The sequence below is a fragment of the Caretta caretta genome, chromosome 8, assembly GCF_965140235.1.
Source record: "Caretta caretta isolate rCarCar2 chromosome 8, rCarCar1.hap1, whole genome shotgun sequence".
Taxonomy (NCBI): domain Eukaryota; kingdom Metazoa; phylum Chordata; order Testudines; family Cheloniidae; genus Caretta; species Caretta caretta.
In genome coordinates this window covers 54,279,967-54,293,778 of record NC_134213.1, presented here as the reverse complement: position 1 = coordinate 54,293,778, position 13,812 = coordinate 54,279,967, and the positions used below count along the sequence as shown (strand labels likewise).

At 45.3% G+C, this 13,812-nt stretch overlaps 1 protein-coding gene across 8 annotated transcripts in view; it reads right to left on the bottom strand.

Annotated features, from left to right (window-relative positions):
* The window catches only part of CACNA1E (calcium voltage-gated channel subunit alpha1 E), a 331,342-nt gene that overhangs the window by 45,153 nt on the left and 272,377 nt on the right, over positions 1-13,812 (bottom strand). For all 8 annotated transcript variants that reach the window (XM_075131514.1, XM_075131513.1, XM_075131520.1 and 5 more), the window contains 9 exons: positions 13,253-13,349; positions 11,345-11,505; positions 10,247-10,384; positions 9,267-9,468; positions 6,917-7,081; positions 5,769-5,879; positions 3,794-3,877; positions 3,533-3,658; positions 2,752-2,817 (listed from right to left, as the gene is read on the bottom strand). In XM_075131514.1, the coding sequence (XP_074987615.1) occupies positions 2,752-2,817; positions 3,533-3,658; positions 3,794-3,877; positions 5,769-5,879; positions 6,917-7,081; positions 9,267-9,468; positions 10,247-10,384; positions 11,345-11,505; positions 13,253-13,349 (1,150 nt within the window). The remainder of the gene's footprint in view (positions 1-2,751; positions 2,818-3,532; positions 3,659-3,793; positions 3,878-5,768; positions 5,880-6,916; positions 7,082-9,266; positions 9,469-10,246; positions 10,385-11,344; positions 11,506-13,252; positions 13,350-13,812) is intronic.

The window sequence follows — 13,812 nt, the reverse complement described above, 5'->3', positions numbered from 1 at the left end:
ATGAAGCCAACCCGTCAGTAATAAATGACGGGAGAATCCGGCTTATTGAATATACAGTACAGACCCGTTTACGCGCAGATGTCGGGAGTCAAGCCGTCACGATCGCGTGTTGACGGACCGTGGGTTAAGAGGGCCATGCTGGAAAAAATGTCTATGATTCACTTAGAAATAAACACGGTTATTTTCTGCTCTTTCTGGCTCGCATTTTTTTTCTTTCTTATGAAGTCTGTCATCCGCCGCAGATGAAACGCGTTCGCAACCGATTCATCGGCTGATCGGCTTTCTCCAGAAATCGATACCTGCGCTATGCCGTGACGCTTTTTAAAACGACCTATAAACCCCTTGCTGGCTTGGAATGATTCATCCCCCGTTAAATTTCCAAATTTTGCCGCTTGGGCTTGAAGAATTGGCCCACTGAGCGGCGTTCCTTTCAGCCTTTCCTGAGCAAACCCCGTGCGCATGGCTTTGCCCGCTGTGGGCTTGGCTGACTAGCGCACAGGTTTTCGCATAAGCCCTGCGGCAGAATCGATATTTTGTACAAAGCCGTTCAGTTTAGATTCATTTTTAGCCAGCCTCGGAGATCAGATTTGGCAAGCCCCATATCTTTCGGGGCTTTGGCCTGGGTTTCTCCGCTATTTACTCGATCTATTGCAGCTAGCTTTTCTTCTGCAGTGTAGGAACGCCGACGCTTGCCCTCTGCCATTATATTAGGCCTACGGTTAACATTTTCTAATGTAGTATATATATATTACTATATAGCTACTATATATTATATCTCTCTCTTGTGTGACAGTGACTAAGCGTGCGTGATACGTCTTTACCAATATCAGTAAAGACTTACAATACGTTTCCGCTCCACACTTCCTGTTGATTTCTATGTCAGTGAGTTAGTGAGCAAATCTGTAGCACTATATAGCAAGTTCCTGTACTACGTGTTAACGAGTCTCGCGTGTTAAATAGGCAGCACTGGGAGGCATGGCGCTACAGCGCGTTAAGCGGATTTGTGCATAAACAGGTCTGTACTGTATGTGCAGACATTTCTGGTACACCTCAATACATGAAAGACTGTGAAGCGCTCAGATATTATGTCAATTGGGGCTGCATAAGTATCAAAGACAAAAGAAATCTAGATATGATGGTTGCTGCATCTTGTGTGTGTTTCAGTGAGCTTTGAGTACATGCATCTTGAGAAAGAGGCACGGTCTGAAAACAGAACTGGAGCCAGCTAAATTCTAAATCTGACTCTGACAGTGACACTTAACTCATGCCTCAGTTTCCCATCTGTATGATGGGGATAATAGTAGTGACCTACAATCCTGAGGTGTGGTAGGGCTGAATAAGTTTGTGTCTGGAAAGTACTTTGAAGAGGAAAAGTATTGTGTTAGTATCATTACGTATCTATTCTACTTTCAGCATACCTAAAAATACACTAACTGCTGACTATTTTTCCCACAAAGGGTTTTGGAACGTGTAATTGTAGAATATTTTCTGCCTCCAGCTATTTTGCTCAAACACCGCCCACTCAGCACTGCTTGGGGAATTTGTTCACAAAGGTGTTAAAACAAATCAAATACTATCGCACCACAAGGGGGATTAAATCTGATGGCACTTGTGAGGGGCTGAGAAAGCCTGGATGGGGGGGTGGGGAGGCAGGGGAAAGCGGCCAAAAATAGACCAATAGAGCACAGTCAGTCAAATTTTTTTGGGGAAAACCCATTAAACAACTAAATTTCCTCTCAAACAAAGGAAACCAGATTCTCTATCCAGAGCAGGTGGCAATGACAGCCCTAGCAATGACCTCCCCTTCCCCCGCTAGCCAAAGCGCTTCCCAGCTGTGAACATCAGGCAGTTTTACTTGTCACGATGCCTCAATCACCGTGGAACAAAGCCCTGAGTATTAACAGCCAAAGCTGCCTTCCCAGACATCAAGTGTGGGTCTTGGACAGCCTTCAAACCACAAGATCAATCCTGCAAACCACATAAGCATCTGCTTAACTTTAAATGCACGAACAACCCCATTGACTACAGTGGGGCTACTCCTGTGCTTATGAGCTTTGCTGGACTGCGGCCTAAAAGCCTGTGTTCTGCAAAGCACTGAGTACCCTCAATTCCCACTGACTTCAACTGAAGGATCAGGTCCTAGCCCTGGTTTCTGCAACACGAGGCCTTCCCAAACCCATACAAGGATGTTGGGCAACAGAGATTAGCGAGAGGAACCAAATCACCAAAGGCTCTCGCAAGGACCCTGTCAGACACAATGTTAGTTGTGAACCGGATTCGGCAGGTTGGGGCCAGACATTGGTGGGACCTGAGTCATTTCTAAGGTTTTAGGAACTAAAGAGTTCTGCTTGGAAAGAAAGAGGTAAACTGAGCTGTCCATGTGGATTGCCCACTTGAGCATAATATGAGAGATCTCTGATGATGTAATCAACAGGAAGGGTTCCATCCATGTGAACTACATCACTGGAGTCACAGTGACATACTCCCTGGAGAAGGCAGTCTGGAGATGTACAACTCAGAGGATTCTGGGGGACACACACTGCAACCTGTGGGTGTATTAAACACTATAGCTCCTACTGCGCAAGCCTTCAAACCTCTTCAGCACCTGACCTGGTCAACAGACTCCAACACAATAAGCAAATGCTAGACTGGATAATACTAAAGTGAGTGACAGAGTGGACCACTCTTTACTCTGTCTGCCCCAGGAGAAGAAGCCTTGTAGGATACGCACACCTGGACGCCTTTGCTTACCTGCATCCCAATGATTGCATATATGAAGAAAAGCATAGCGATCAAGAGACAGACGTATGGGAGGGCCTGAAAGGGAAATACACAATAGTTTGGTTTACCACAGTAGAGGCTTCAGAATATTAGTAAAATGCAATAGCTTGTGACCTGTGCTAACCCTGCTATTGCCTATTGCAATTAGTTGCAAAGAACCAATCAGAATCACACTCCTTGCTGGAGTGGTGCAACATCTTCCTGACTGTTGAATTCCAAAACAAATAGAGGGACTAGAAATTAAAATGCCACATAATTGTGGTTTACAAAATACAGACAAAGAATTTAGCCTATGCAAAAGTACAACACCCAACAGCGCTACTGTCAAACAGCTGGCAAAGCATGCTGCGTACTGCTATGCAAATGAGCACATCCAAAAAGACCTCCAAGGACCCTCTGGAATGGTGCAGTCCCCTCCCCTCCACTTTTTGCAAGGAAGGTTTTACTGTTTCTCCCTCCTGCATTTAGAATTAGAGGTGGGTTAATTTTATAAAGTTCAGAGGGTTGGTTCATATAAACTCTCCACACTTTGGATGCTGATCCAAAATTTTCTGGTTCTTCCTGAACTCCAACAGCTCATAAGATCATAAGAATAATAGTTAGTCCTGCCAAGAGTGCAGGGGACTGGAGTAGATGGCCTCTCGAGGTCCCTCTCAGTCTTACAGTTCTATGATTCTAAGAATGACCCAAGTTGAGTAACTGTTCCACCACCACACTTGCCCCCAACAGGGGACACTGATGTGTCCTTTACCTTGAAGGACTGCACAAAGGTCCACAACAGGATACGGATGGTGTAGCCCTGGCGGAGTAGTTTGATGAGGCGAGCTGCCCGGAACAGCTTCAGGAAGCTCATGTTGAAGCTGCTGGTGTTCACCAGCTGTGAGAAGATCAAACAATCAGAAGAAGGCAAAAATCACTACATCTATCTACACCCCCAAGGAGAGGCAAGGAGCAAGGCACCCCCCTCCAGCCTTCCATCGATGGCACAAATGTCCAAGGTCAGAATATTCACCTTGGTGTCTGTCAAGATGATTTCTGTGATGCTGCCAATCACAGTGATGAAGTCAAAGATGTTCCAGGTGTCCCGGAAATAATTCTGCAAAGAGATCAAAAACATGTGGATGGGGAGCACAATGATGTCAGATTCAGGCAACGCTGAAACACATGCCAAGTCTTCACGCATCACCACCACCACCACAGATATTGTCTTCTTTCTGTGAAACCAGCCTCTGGAATACTGTCTTGTGTCTGAGGGGGTTGTAGCCCAGAACATATCTATGGTGAGGCAGATTTTCTATAAGGTAACTCTTGCATTGAATAGGCCAAACTGCTAAAAGAACACACAGAATTCTCTTGCATTGTCAAAAGGGGAATATAAGAACAGAGAAACTACTGCAGTCCTTCCTGAAGGCACAATCACAAGTGGGTGAGCCCAGAGACACAGTTGTCTATTTAAACTATGCAGCGGAGTACCTATCTATGAATATTTAATACAGTCAGGTGCCTAAATGGCTATCTACAACTTCTGAAGTCAATGGAAGTTTTGCCTGAATAAGAATTTCAGGAACCGGCCTACCAATAACACTTTGCCTTTACATAGCACCTTCCATTTGAGGAAATCAAAGTGCTTTTAAAAGGTGTGTAAGTATCATTGTTCCCATCTGATAGATAGAGAAAGTGAGACAGAGAGAGAGAGAGAGCCCAGGAAGTCAGACATGCAGCCGGAAACAGAATCCAGGTCTTTTGATTCCCAGTCCTTTGCTCTAAACACTAGACCATGCTGCCTCCCAGAGAGATAGATTTATGATTCAGAAAAGGGTTGCTGGTGTGCTGTGCACCCCAAGCACACATGCTGCTGGGATAGAGGAGGGCTCTTTGCCCTCACAAAACTGTCCATTGACTGGCTCAATATTCTGTCTCCATGTCACGAAGGGCTGTACACGGAGGTTGGTTATTCACTATTAATTATTATTTATCAAGTGCAATAGGTGTACATGGCCCCTCGTCAGCTTGCAACAAAAAAGTCACTGCCCCTTGCATCTTGCAATCTGACAGTAATAGTTTAATGTAAGTGTGCCATATGCTGGACTGCCATAGTGGAGAGCAACAGATGTCATCCAGCAGGACAGGTGAGAAACAAAAGGAAAAAGAAATAAAGAAAAAACAGAATCAGCTTTTCCTAAGGGTAGCTGAAGACAAGAAAAAGTGTTATGTTCACAAACAACAGATTCCTTGGGCTGAATAATGAGATAATTAGTGAGGAGTGGCTGAGACTCAAGGGAATGATAATTAAATATGAAGCCTTTCACCACTATATTACCAGTTCCAATCTGGTATCAACCGTTATCAATGAATGGGTATTTCATGGCCTGGTTGAAAGGAATTAGTGTACTCAATCCAGTTCCTAGTGCTCAGGCATCAATGTAATATCAGCTGCCAACACAACTGGTAATAAACTGGCACCCTGGTTAGCAGCAGCAGCAAAAAGGACAAAGGCTGAATAGGTATAGACACTGAATTGCCCAGGTGGGGAGGGGTGACAATCTGAAAGCTGTCACCAGCAGTAAATTCACACCAAATATAAAAGTTCATTAAAAGTAACATCGCCATTTGGGTTCAGCAGTGGGGGTGACACTCAGTTGCTCAGATTAAATGAAAACCCCAGATATTTCACTCTAAAATATTGACTCAGGAATCTGGAAAGCTCCAGATGTTGGGCTAGGAATCTGGAAAGCTCTGGACTGACCAAGAAAGCAGGTAGACATCCAGCGTCATGGTGCTTAACAAGACTCCAACACCCAGAATAAGTACAGCTCTCAAGAAGATGCCAGAACTAAATACCAGTTACATCCCAGGAAGCTACATCCCATTACTAATGCCAAAAGAAGAGAGTATTAGCTACACACTAGGAAGCCAAAGTCCACTATCACTGCCAGTTGAACTGAGTACCCAAAGCTGGTACGGAGTACTAGTACCAAATCACTTACCAGGAAGCCAAAAGCTATGATCTTCAGGACGCACTCCAATGAGAACACCATGGTAAATGCGATGTTCAGGTACTTAAGAGCCAACTCATATGTGTAGGGCGCGGAATAGTACTGCCAGAAAGAGAGAAAGTCAGAACCATCTACAGTCAGCTACCAAAATTGGATATTACAATGAACCTTTAGTTCCATGGTAGGATTAGGCTTTGCCCAAGCCCCTGAGATTTATCCCAGGTGTTTAACTATTGACTGGCTAGTGACAAGCCCCCCACCCTTTTTTTTAAACCAGCTACATATCCAGTAATCCTCATTCTGCCCTTCCGCTTTGTTTCTGCTAAGGGAAGAGGATGGAGCCGACGGGAAGAAGGGTCTCCCAGGGGGCAACCACTGCTACGTGTTTATCACAGAATCAGCCCAGATCACATTACCATCGCCAGTGCCCCACTAATTCATGAGGTCCTTCTGTTGAGGGCAATTGTTGTTGCAGCATCACTGTTTGTTACCTACACTGTTCACATCGTAAGGGTGTACTGAACTTTCAAGTGTGCGTTTGTGCTCTTGAAAGAATTTCCTACAGGCTATGGGGACACCAACAACAGAGATGGGCCATATTAAAACAGGAGAGTATTAGCCATCCTCCTCAAGATTTGAGGAGATGGAAGTTGGCACTTCAATGTAGAACATGCAAGTGTCTGCACAAGGAAGACAAAAAAAAATCTTTGGGTGGAAGAACCTCATTTGGGCAAGCAAATCATTTAGTCAGATTCCTAACGTGTGTGTGAAAAATGCAGGTGCCATTTCAGAGGCTGGGGTGAAGTCCCTTTGAAAATCTGTCCTTGTGTGTCTTCGGGATTAATTGCCTTCCACATTTCACAGCAAGGACTGTGCTCAATGGATTGAGTGCAAACTGGAAATATTTGCTTCAGTAATAAAGACACCAGTGTAAGAGCCAAGGCTGTGACCACATCAGCTTCCCTAGTCAACTATACTAACAGACATGATATGATATGGGACCTGGGTGCCAAGACCCCAGCATCTTCTTAAAACAAAAAACATACTTTCTAAATCCCTCCCTGGCTGTTTCACCTCCTCTCCAATTCCCTACACAGAGGCATGTCATCCTGGGCCTCTGGTCTACCCGGTCAGCTCACCTTCATCATCAGCACCACGGTATTCAGCGCTATCATGGCCATGATGGTGTACTCAAAGGATGGGGAGACCACAAAGTGCCAGACGCGGTACTGGAAGGTGTGTCGGTTTTGAGGCATGTAGCGCGTGAGAGGTTTGGCACTAATGGCAAAGTCAATGCACGCCCTCTGGAACAAAACAAAGTCTGTCAGCTTGCACTCAGCTTCTCATCTTTCCTCCCACTACCCATGATGTCCTGTTACTAGTTCTCTGCTACAGGCGAATGGAAGAGAGTGAATATTGTCCTCCTGAGCTGCGTGAATCCCAAGTCCCTGGGGGTTTCCTGCATGTCATTACACAGAAGTGTGTTGACAGCCGGGGTAGATGAGCTGGGGAGAAATTGGGCAGAGTATCTGTTGCTATCAGAATCCTCAGGTCCTTCCTCCCCTGGAGGTAGGTGGGTTGCCCGTGGCCATGGAGGCTACTCTGATCATTATGCTGGAGACGCAGCCCTACAGAAACTCTTCCGCCATTCGGAGATCTTGGGGGATGATGAGTTCCCCAGCACCCAGCTGAGCTAATCAAGCTGAACATGGGGCAAGGATCTGTCCCAAGAAGCAGAAGGTCACTATAATCTGCAGCAAAATTTATGCCCTGTGATGTAGTGAAACAAGGCAGGATTTTCCCGTGACTGCACTGTAAGCAGTTTCTCTCCATTCACATTCAGCATAAAATAACGGCATGAGTTAATGACGTTACTACTGTGGTTTAGGCTCAGCTGGAATAAACTTAGTCAATCAGAGCATGGGGACCCTGTACACTTACTGAGCTGTTACGTGACAGTTATTTTCAGAAACTGTCTCCTATACAGATCCCCGTGTCCTATACTGCCCTCCACATGCACACACTCCCTACAAACCACATGATAACACCAAAGCTGGCGGCCCCAAATACTTATTTTATCCAGCTGACAGAATGTAAAAAACTAAACTTAACTGAATTATGTCTCAAAATTGTTTCTTCGCTAGACGTTCCAGGAGAGTCAGACTAGGGTTTTTCCTGTGAACTCAGTAATAGCCATACCTTGGAATAATGAACACATGTGTCCTTCCACCTTGGCATTTCTTTAGGCCAGGATATGGTTATTGCCACATGGACAGGAAATGGCCTCAAATTATCATCTGAAAATCACCCATTATTTGGGAGCACTTAGGCAGTAACAGCACAGGAAATCCAGGCAGTTACATGTACGCCCACACCTTGAATACTGCGGTACAGTTCTGGTTGCCCCATTTCAAAACAGATATATTAGAATTGGAAAAGGTACAGAAAAGGACCACAAAAGTGTTTAGGGGGATGGAACCGCTTCCATGTGAGGAGAGATTAAAAAGACTGGACTGTTCATCTTGGAAAAGAGAAGACTAAGGGGGGATATGATAGAGGTCTATAAAATCATGACTGGTGTGGAGAAAGTGAATAGGGAAGTGTTATTTACCCCTCCATATAACACAAGAACCAGGAGGTCACCCAATGAAATTAATAGGCAGCTGGTTTAAAATAAACAAAAGGAAGTACTTCTTCACACAATGCAGTCAATCTGTGGAACTCTTTGCCCAGGGATGCTGTGAAGGCCAAAAGTATAACAAGGTTAAAAAAAGAACTAGGTAAGTTCATGGAGGATAGGTCCATCAATGGCTATTAGCCAAGATGGTCAGGGATGCAACCCCATGCTCTGGCTGTCCTTAAGCCTCTGACTGCCAGATGGCGAGACTGGATGACAGGGGATGGATCAAACTTGATAGTTGCCCTGTTCTGTTTATTCCCTTTGAAACACCTGGCATTGGCCATTGTTGGAAGACAGGATACTGGGCTACATGGACCAATAATGCAGGATAAAATGAAGATGAGGAAAATAATTTTCCTCTTCCAGTCTAGGGCAAAGCCTCTCTGGCAAGGAAGCAGGTGGGGGAGGGAACATGGCTCCCTAGCTCTCCCATTTGAGTGCCAATAGGGGTGATTCACAGCAGCCACAGATGGGTTTCCTTTATAACAATAGTCTCCTTTTCAAATAGCTGGGAAGCCTGGTGAACTATTGTTGGCTGCACGGTCAGGACAAAAATGTAATTAGTGAGAATGACTCAGGTGTGATTAAAACATCCTATGTTCCAGAAGTAAATGCAAAGGGAAGGCAGATGTCACATAAGCTGGAGTCTAGGCTGAAGAGAACTTTACTGGATTCCAGCCAGACTTTCACATCACATGCCTTAGCCCTCAGCTCCACCACTCTATGGTCTATACCTGAAGCTGTCTGTTGCCACAGTACCTGAAAAATAAATTCATCCTGCCCTCTGCTCTCCTGTTTTAATGTGTTACCTCATTCTTCTCCAGACTGCACTCCTCCATCATTTTGTCTCCTTGCTCCTGGAAAGTGATGATGATGAGAGCCACAAAGATGTTGACAAAGAAGAAAGGGAAGACCACAAAATACACCACGTAAAAAATGGACATCTCCATGCGGTTACTGCGGCTGGGCCCCCGGTCCTCCTCAGTCACATCCACTGAATGCTGCAGCACCCTGGATGTACACGGAAAAAGAAAGGCACAAAGGGTCTCATAGATGCCAATGGCTGGTCCATTCTGGATGCCTCTCCACAGTGTACTTGACTAGGAGAACATCATGTACCCAATGGTACCACCTTTAATATTCATCTCCATCTGTCCCCACTGTGCAAACTGGTTATGGTGATAAAGCAAACCTTCTACCTCACCTGCTCAGTCATGGACACATTCTGACAATTCTGGTTACCTGTTTCATGACAAGATATTCCCCTCTCCTACATTACAAGAGTCCCAGAGCTCTTCCCATTGTCTACCCTGGCTGGTGGGCTTTGCCAGAGTTAAACATACATCCCTCATAAAAAAGGGGTATCCCAGAGCACTCCCTTGTTCACACACATGGAAGGAGATTGTCCGAGTTCAGCCAACACGGTGAGTGGACTAGCCCACAGAGTTCCCCTTTGACTTATGCTGGGAGATTGACTGGTCTCAAATTCCCCTCAGGCCTACTCAGGGTAGTGGACTATCCCAGCATTCGCCTCCCAAGAAGAGAGCTGGTTCCACCAGGCTCCTATACCCATTAACTGGTGAGAGTTCTCACATACTGATATAATTTCTTGACCTATCTCCTTCCCCCCAACTCTTCTCTCAGTGCCTTCTACCCCTTTCCCAACTGGAGAAACCCAGTTACTAACCCTACCATTTAAACAGCTCTTCAAAAGGGGAATGTGAAGTTTCTTCATGAATCCTGTGCCCACGGACACCTGCAAGCAGACAGGACCAAGCACAATACTCACTGTGGCCACCCCTCTCCAGTGGAGACAGTGAAGAGCGTAAGCAAAGCCCAAATGATGTTGTCGTAGTGAAATTCATGGCGCTTCCACTCACGACACTTCACTTCCATCTTGTTTTTCTCATGGTCCACGTAGTTGCCTCTGTAAGGTTAGGGGGGAATATCAGGACCTCTTTATACTGCCAGGACTGAAGAGTATCTAATTTTGCGGGGCAGCAGGGACACTCTTCTCCCCTTGTAAGGATGGAGAAGTCTTGATGGGGAAAGAAAATTAAGGAAATTGGAGGTGGGGAGAAACAAGATGAACAGGTTGAAGGAGACAGAGAGAAGGGGAGAGAAAAAGCAATCAAAAAGAGAAAGAAAGAAGAAACCAGACTGGGAGAAGAGTGGGGTGAAAGAGTCAGGGAAAGATTGAAAGAAAAATGAAAGAGAGAAGGAAAAAGGGAGAGCTGGTAGGTTGAGCTTGTAACACAGAATGTGGCAGAAGGAGAGTTCAGAGCTCATGTGATTCTTCAGGCAGCTGCACCTCCAGATTCTTAGCCCATCACAGGAGTTAATGTGAACATTTTGAACAGGGCAGCAATTCAGAATCAGTTTTTTCCCCATGGAATTTTTAATTGAAAAATGTGCTAGAAAGCAGCAGTGATAGTGCAGGAGCTGCCCTTGGAGCGAAGGAAGCACAGCTCTGGCTTGAGGAGACCAGTCTGTCTTTAAGTGAGATGGGAAGCTCACTGTTCATTTAAAGACAGGCCTTCCATTACTGATCCCACAGTGGCCTTCCCCCCGGAATGGCAGGGACCATGCTCTGAAACGCAGCAAAATTTCACTTAAAGGATGAGAAAGGAATTCAGCCCTCACCGAGTCCAGACATCTGTACTAGCCCTTTAAACAATGCTTTGTGGCTTTGATTCCCTGGGAAATGAGGAGTGGCTCCAACCCATGACCAAGGACTTACTTCATACCCCAAGCATCTGAGGGGGTGAAAGACCAGAGTTTTCACTACTAGTCCTTCATGTATCTACTTCTCTCCACACCACGGGCAGGAGTGGATGTTTTCACACGGGAAGCAGACTGGATCATGCATGCTGCACAGTGTACCTACATGCAATCCTTCTCTGTGTCCTTAGAGCTGTCCGTACAGTAGAAAAATTTGCCCTTGAAGAGCTGGACAGCGATGACTGCGAAGATGAACATGAAGAGCTTGTAGACGATAAGTATGTTGAAGACATTCTTCAGGGAAGTCACTACACAGTCAAAGACAGCCTGCAGGAGAATGCAAACCCAATGGCATGATTCACCATGGAGAACCTATGTATTTTGTCAGAGGGTGGGACCAAAGCTACCTAAAAAGGACATTTGAGGAGATGTGACTCATTCCTGGTAGGAAAAGGTTGCCAGAGGCAGACACTGTCCCAGGCAGAATAGGCTATTTTATAAATGACCAGAACATCCCAAAATCACTTATGGGAAAGCATTGCCCCAACGGGCACAAAGGATATTTATACCATAAAAAGGTTCTTCACAACCATGTCTCAGGGCAGGATACAAGGCACCACAGTACAATTAGCAGTACTTAAGAACAGTTAGTGAACACTTATTTATTTAGCCTCACCTCCAACAAGAAGACAGACTGGATATCTCTAATTACAATTGAGAGACACTGTCCTGTATGGCAGGTAGGCCTGAGGAATAAAGAACTGCAGGCAGAGATCCATAACCTTACTTGCACTAGATGTTTACTCTTTCAGCGTGATCATTCTTACCAGGGATTTCAGATAAAAGAACGCTGCTGTTTTGTAAAATATGCTTTTCGGAAATAACCTCGAGAAGGCTTACTCTCAACAGAGTACACTTTTTAAATAAGTCATTAATGTAAAAGCATTCAGCTGCTTTCAGTATACTATCAGCCTTGGGTTTTTTAAAACTCAAGTTTCCATGTATGTGTCCTGTGACCAACCCAGGGTGTGAAAACTCCAGTGCAGTTGGGCTTGTCTTTTTGTTCTCTGTTTGTGCAGCACCTAGCACAGCAGGGTCCTAGTCCATGACTGTACTAGACACTACGGTCATACAAAGTAGTAATAATTGCCAGAGCAAATGAACGCTTTGGACCTCTGCCGGCCTACCTGTGCTGGCAAATCAGATAGGTAGACCTCTGTGCTATCACTTGCAGCAGGTGAAAGCTGACTTTAAAAATCGGGCTCTGTGAGTTCACTCTTGCAAGGGAGTATTTTGTTTTATTTTGTCTCCGCTTCATGCAGGCTCCATTGCAGTATTCTGGACTCTATTCTGGATTCCGCCACACTAATTAAGCCAGAACTGGAGGGGGTGTGAGAGATACTTCAGCCAGCCTCGTGGAAGCATCAGAACGACCAGCAATGCTGAAAAAGGAACAATTCTCAGTGCAAAAGGAGCCCAAGCGGCCTTGGTGGGATCTAAAGACAGACCTTTAAATCAAGAGCTGAGTTTTTCCAAAGTTGGTTGGTGGAGGGATCCAGGTCTGGAGGTTCGATCAGCCTACCAGTGTCAGCATCCAGGATCTGGGGGCTCGTGTTGAGGCTATTTTTCATTGCAGTGGCAGGTTAAATGATTCCTGTATATTGTGGGTGCTGAAACAAGGTTCTCCAGTCCCACATCAAACGGGCATTTAAGAATCCACACCTGCTTTACATGACTGAGTATCCATATATGAAACTTAAGCCGTCTATTATTAGTAAGGTGCCACGACTGAAGACTGAGTTTGTAGGAGACCTGTAAATCAACCTGTACGGTTTGTTGATTTCTTTGAGGTTTGGGAATGAAAGGCAATTGATATAAAGTGCAAGCACTACTCTATCTATTTCTAACCGGGAATTGGTCCTCATTCTGTCGGCTGGAATTCAAATACAATGAGAGAGGAAAGAGGAAGGATCTCTCTTCTACATTGGGGGACACTCTCTGATTATTACCTCACCAAGATTCTGTCTGAACCTGGCGATAAACAGAACCGAGGACAGAGAATTTTAAGCATTACCTTGAGTTTGGGCAAACGCTTGATGGTCTTCAGAGGCCTCAAGACCCGAAGCACACGCAGAGACTTAATGGTTTTGATATCCCGGCCTTTGTTGGTCCTACAGAGTTGGAAGGAGGCACACACACCCAAAAACAAAACAAAGAGAGGTAATAAACTTCCAGAGTTTGGGAGGAACTCATTGGAGATATTTAACAGCTTTCACTACTTCCCAAAACAGGGACACATGAGAAATCTAGGGCCACAGGCAGCCTAGGTGAGAGCAGGTGTCAATCTATTAGCATCTGTGGGGCTGTACCTGCCTCCAGAAGCAATGAGTGTTCAAAACACATACTGAAAGTGTTTGTTAATGAAAAATTAGGACTCTCTGGATCAGAGGAAGGCAAGCAGACCACTAAGCTCAACATCAGCTTTAGTGCATTCCCTCTTCAATGAGGATCAACTTCAGTAGCAAATCTTGTTATTGTGAGAAAGACTGAGGTAACAAGGTTAAAGCAGGTGATCCAACACTTTCGCTGTGCTGGGCCATCTGTTTCAAAGGCACCACACCACGCAGCATTCCT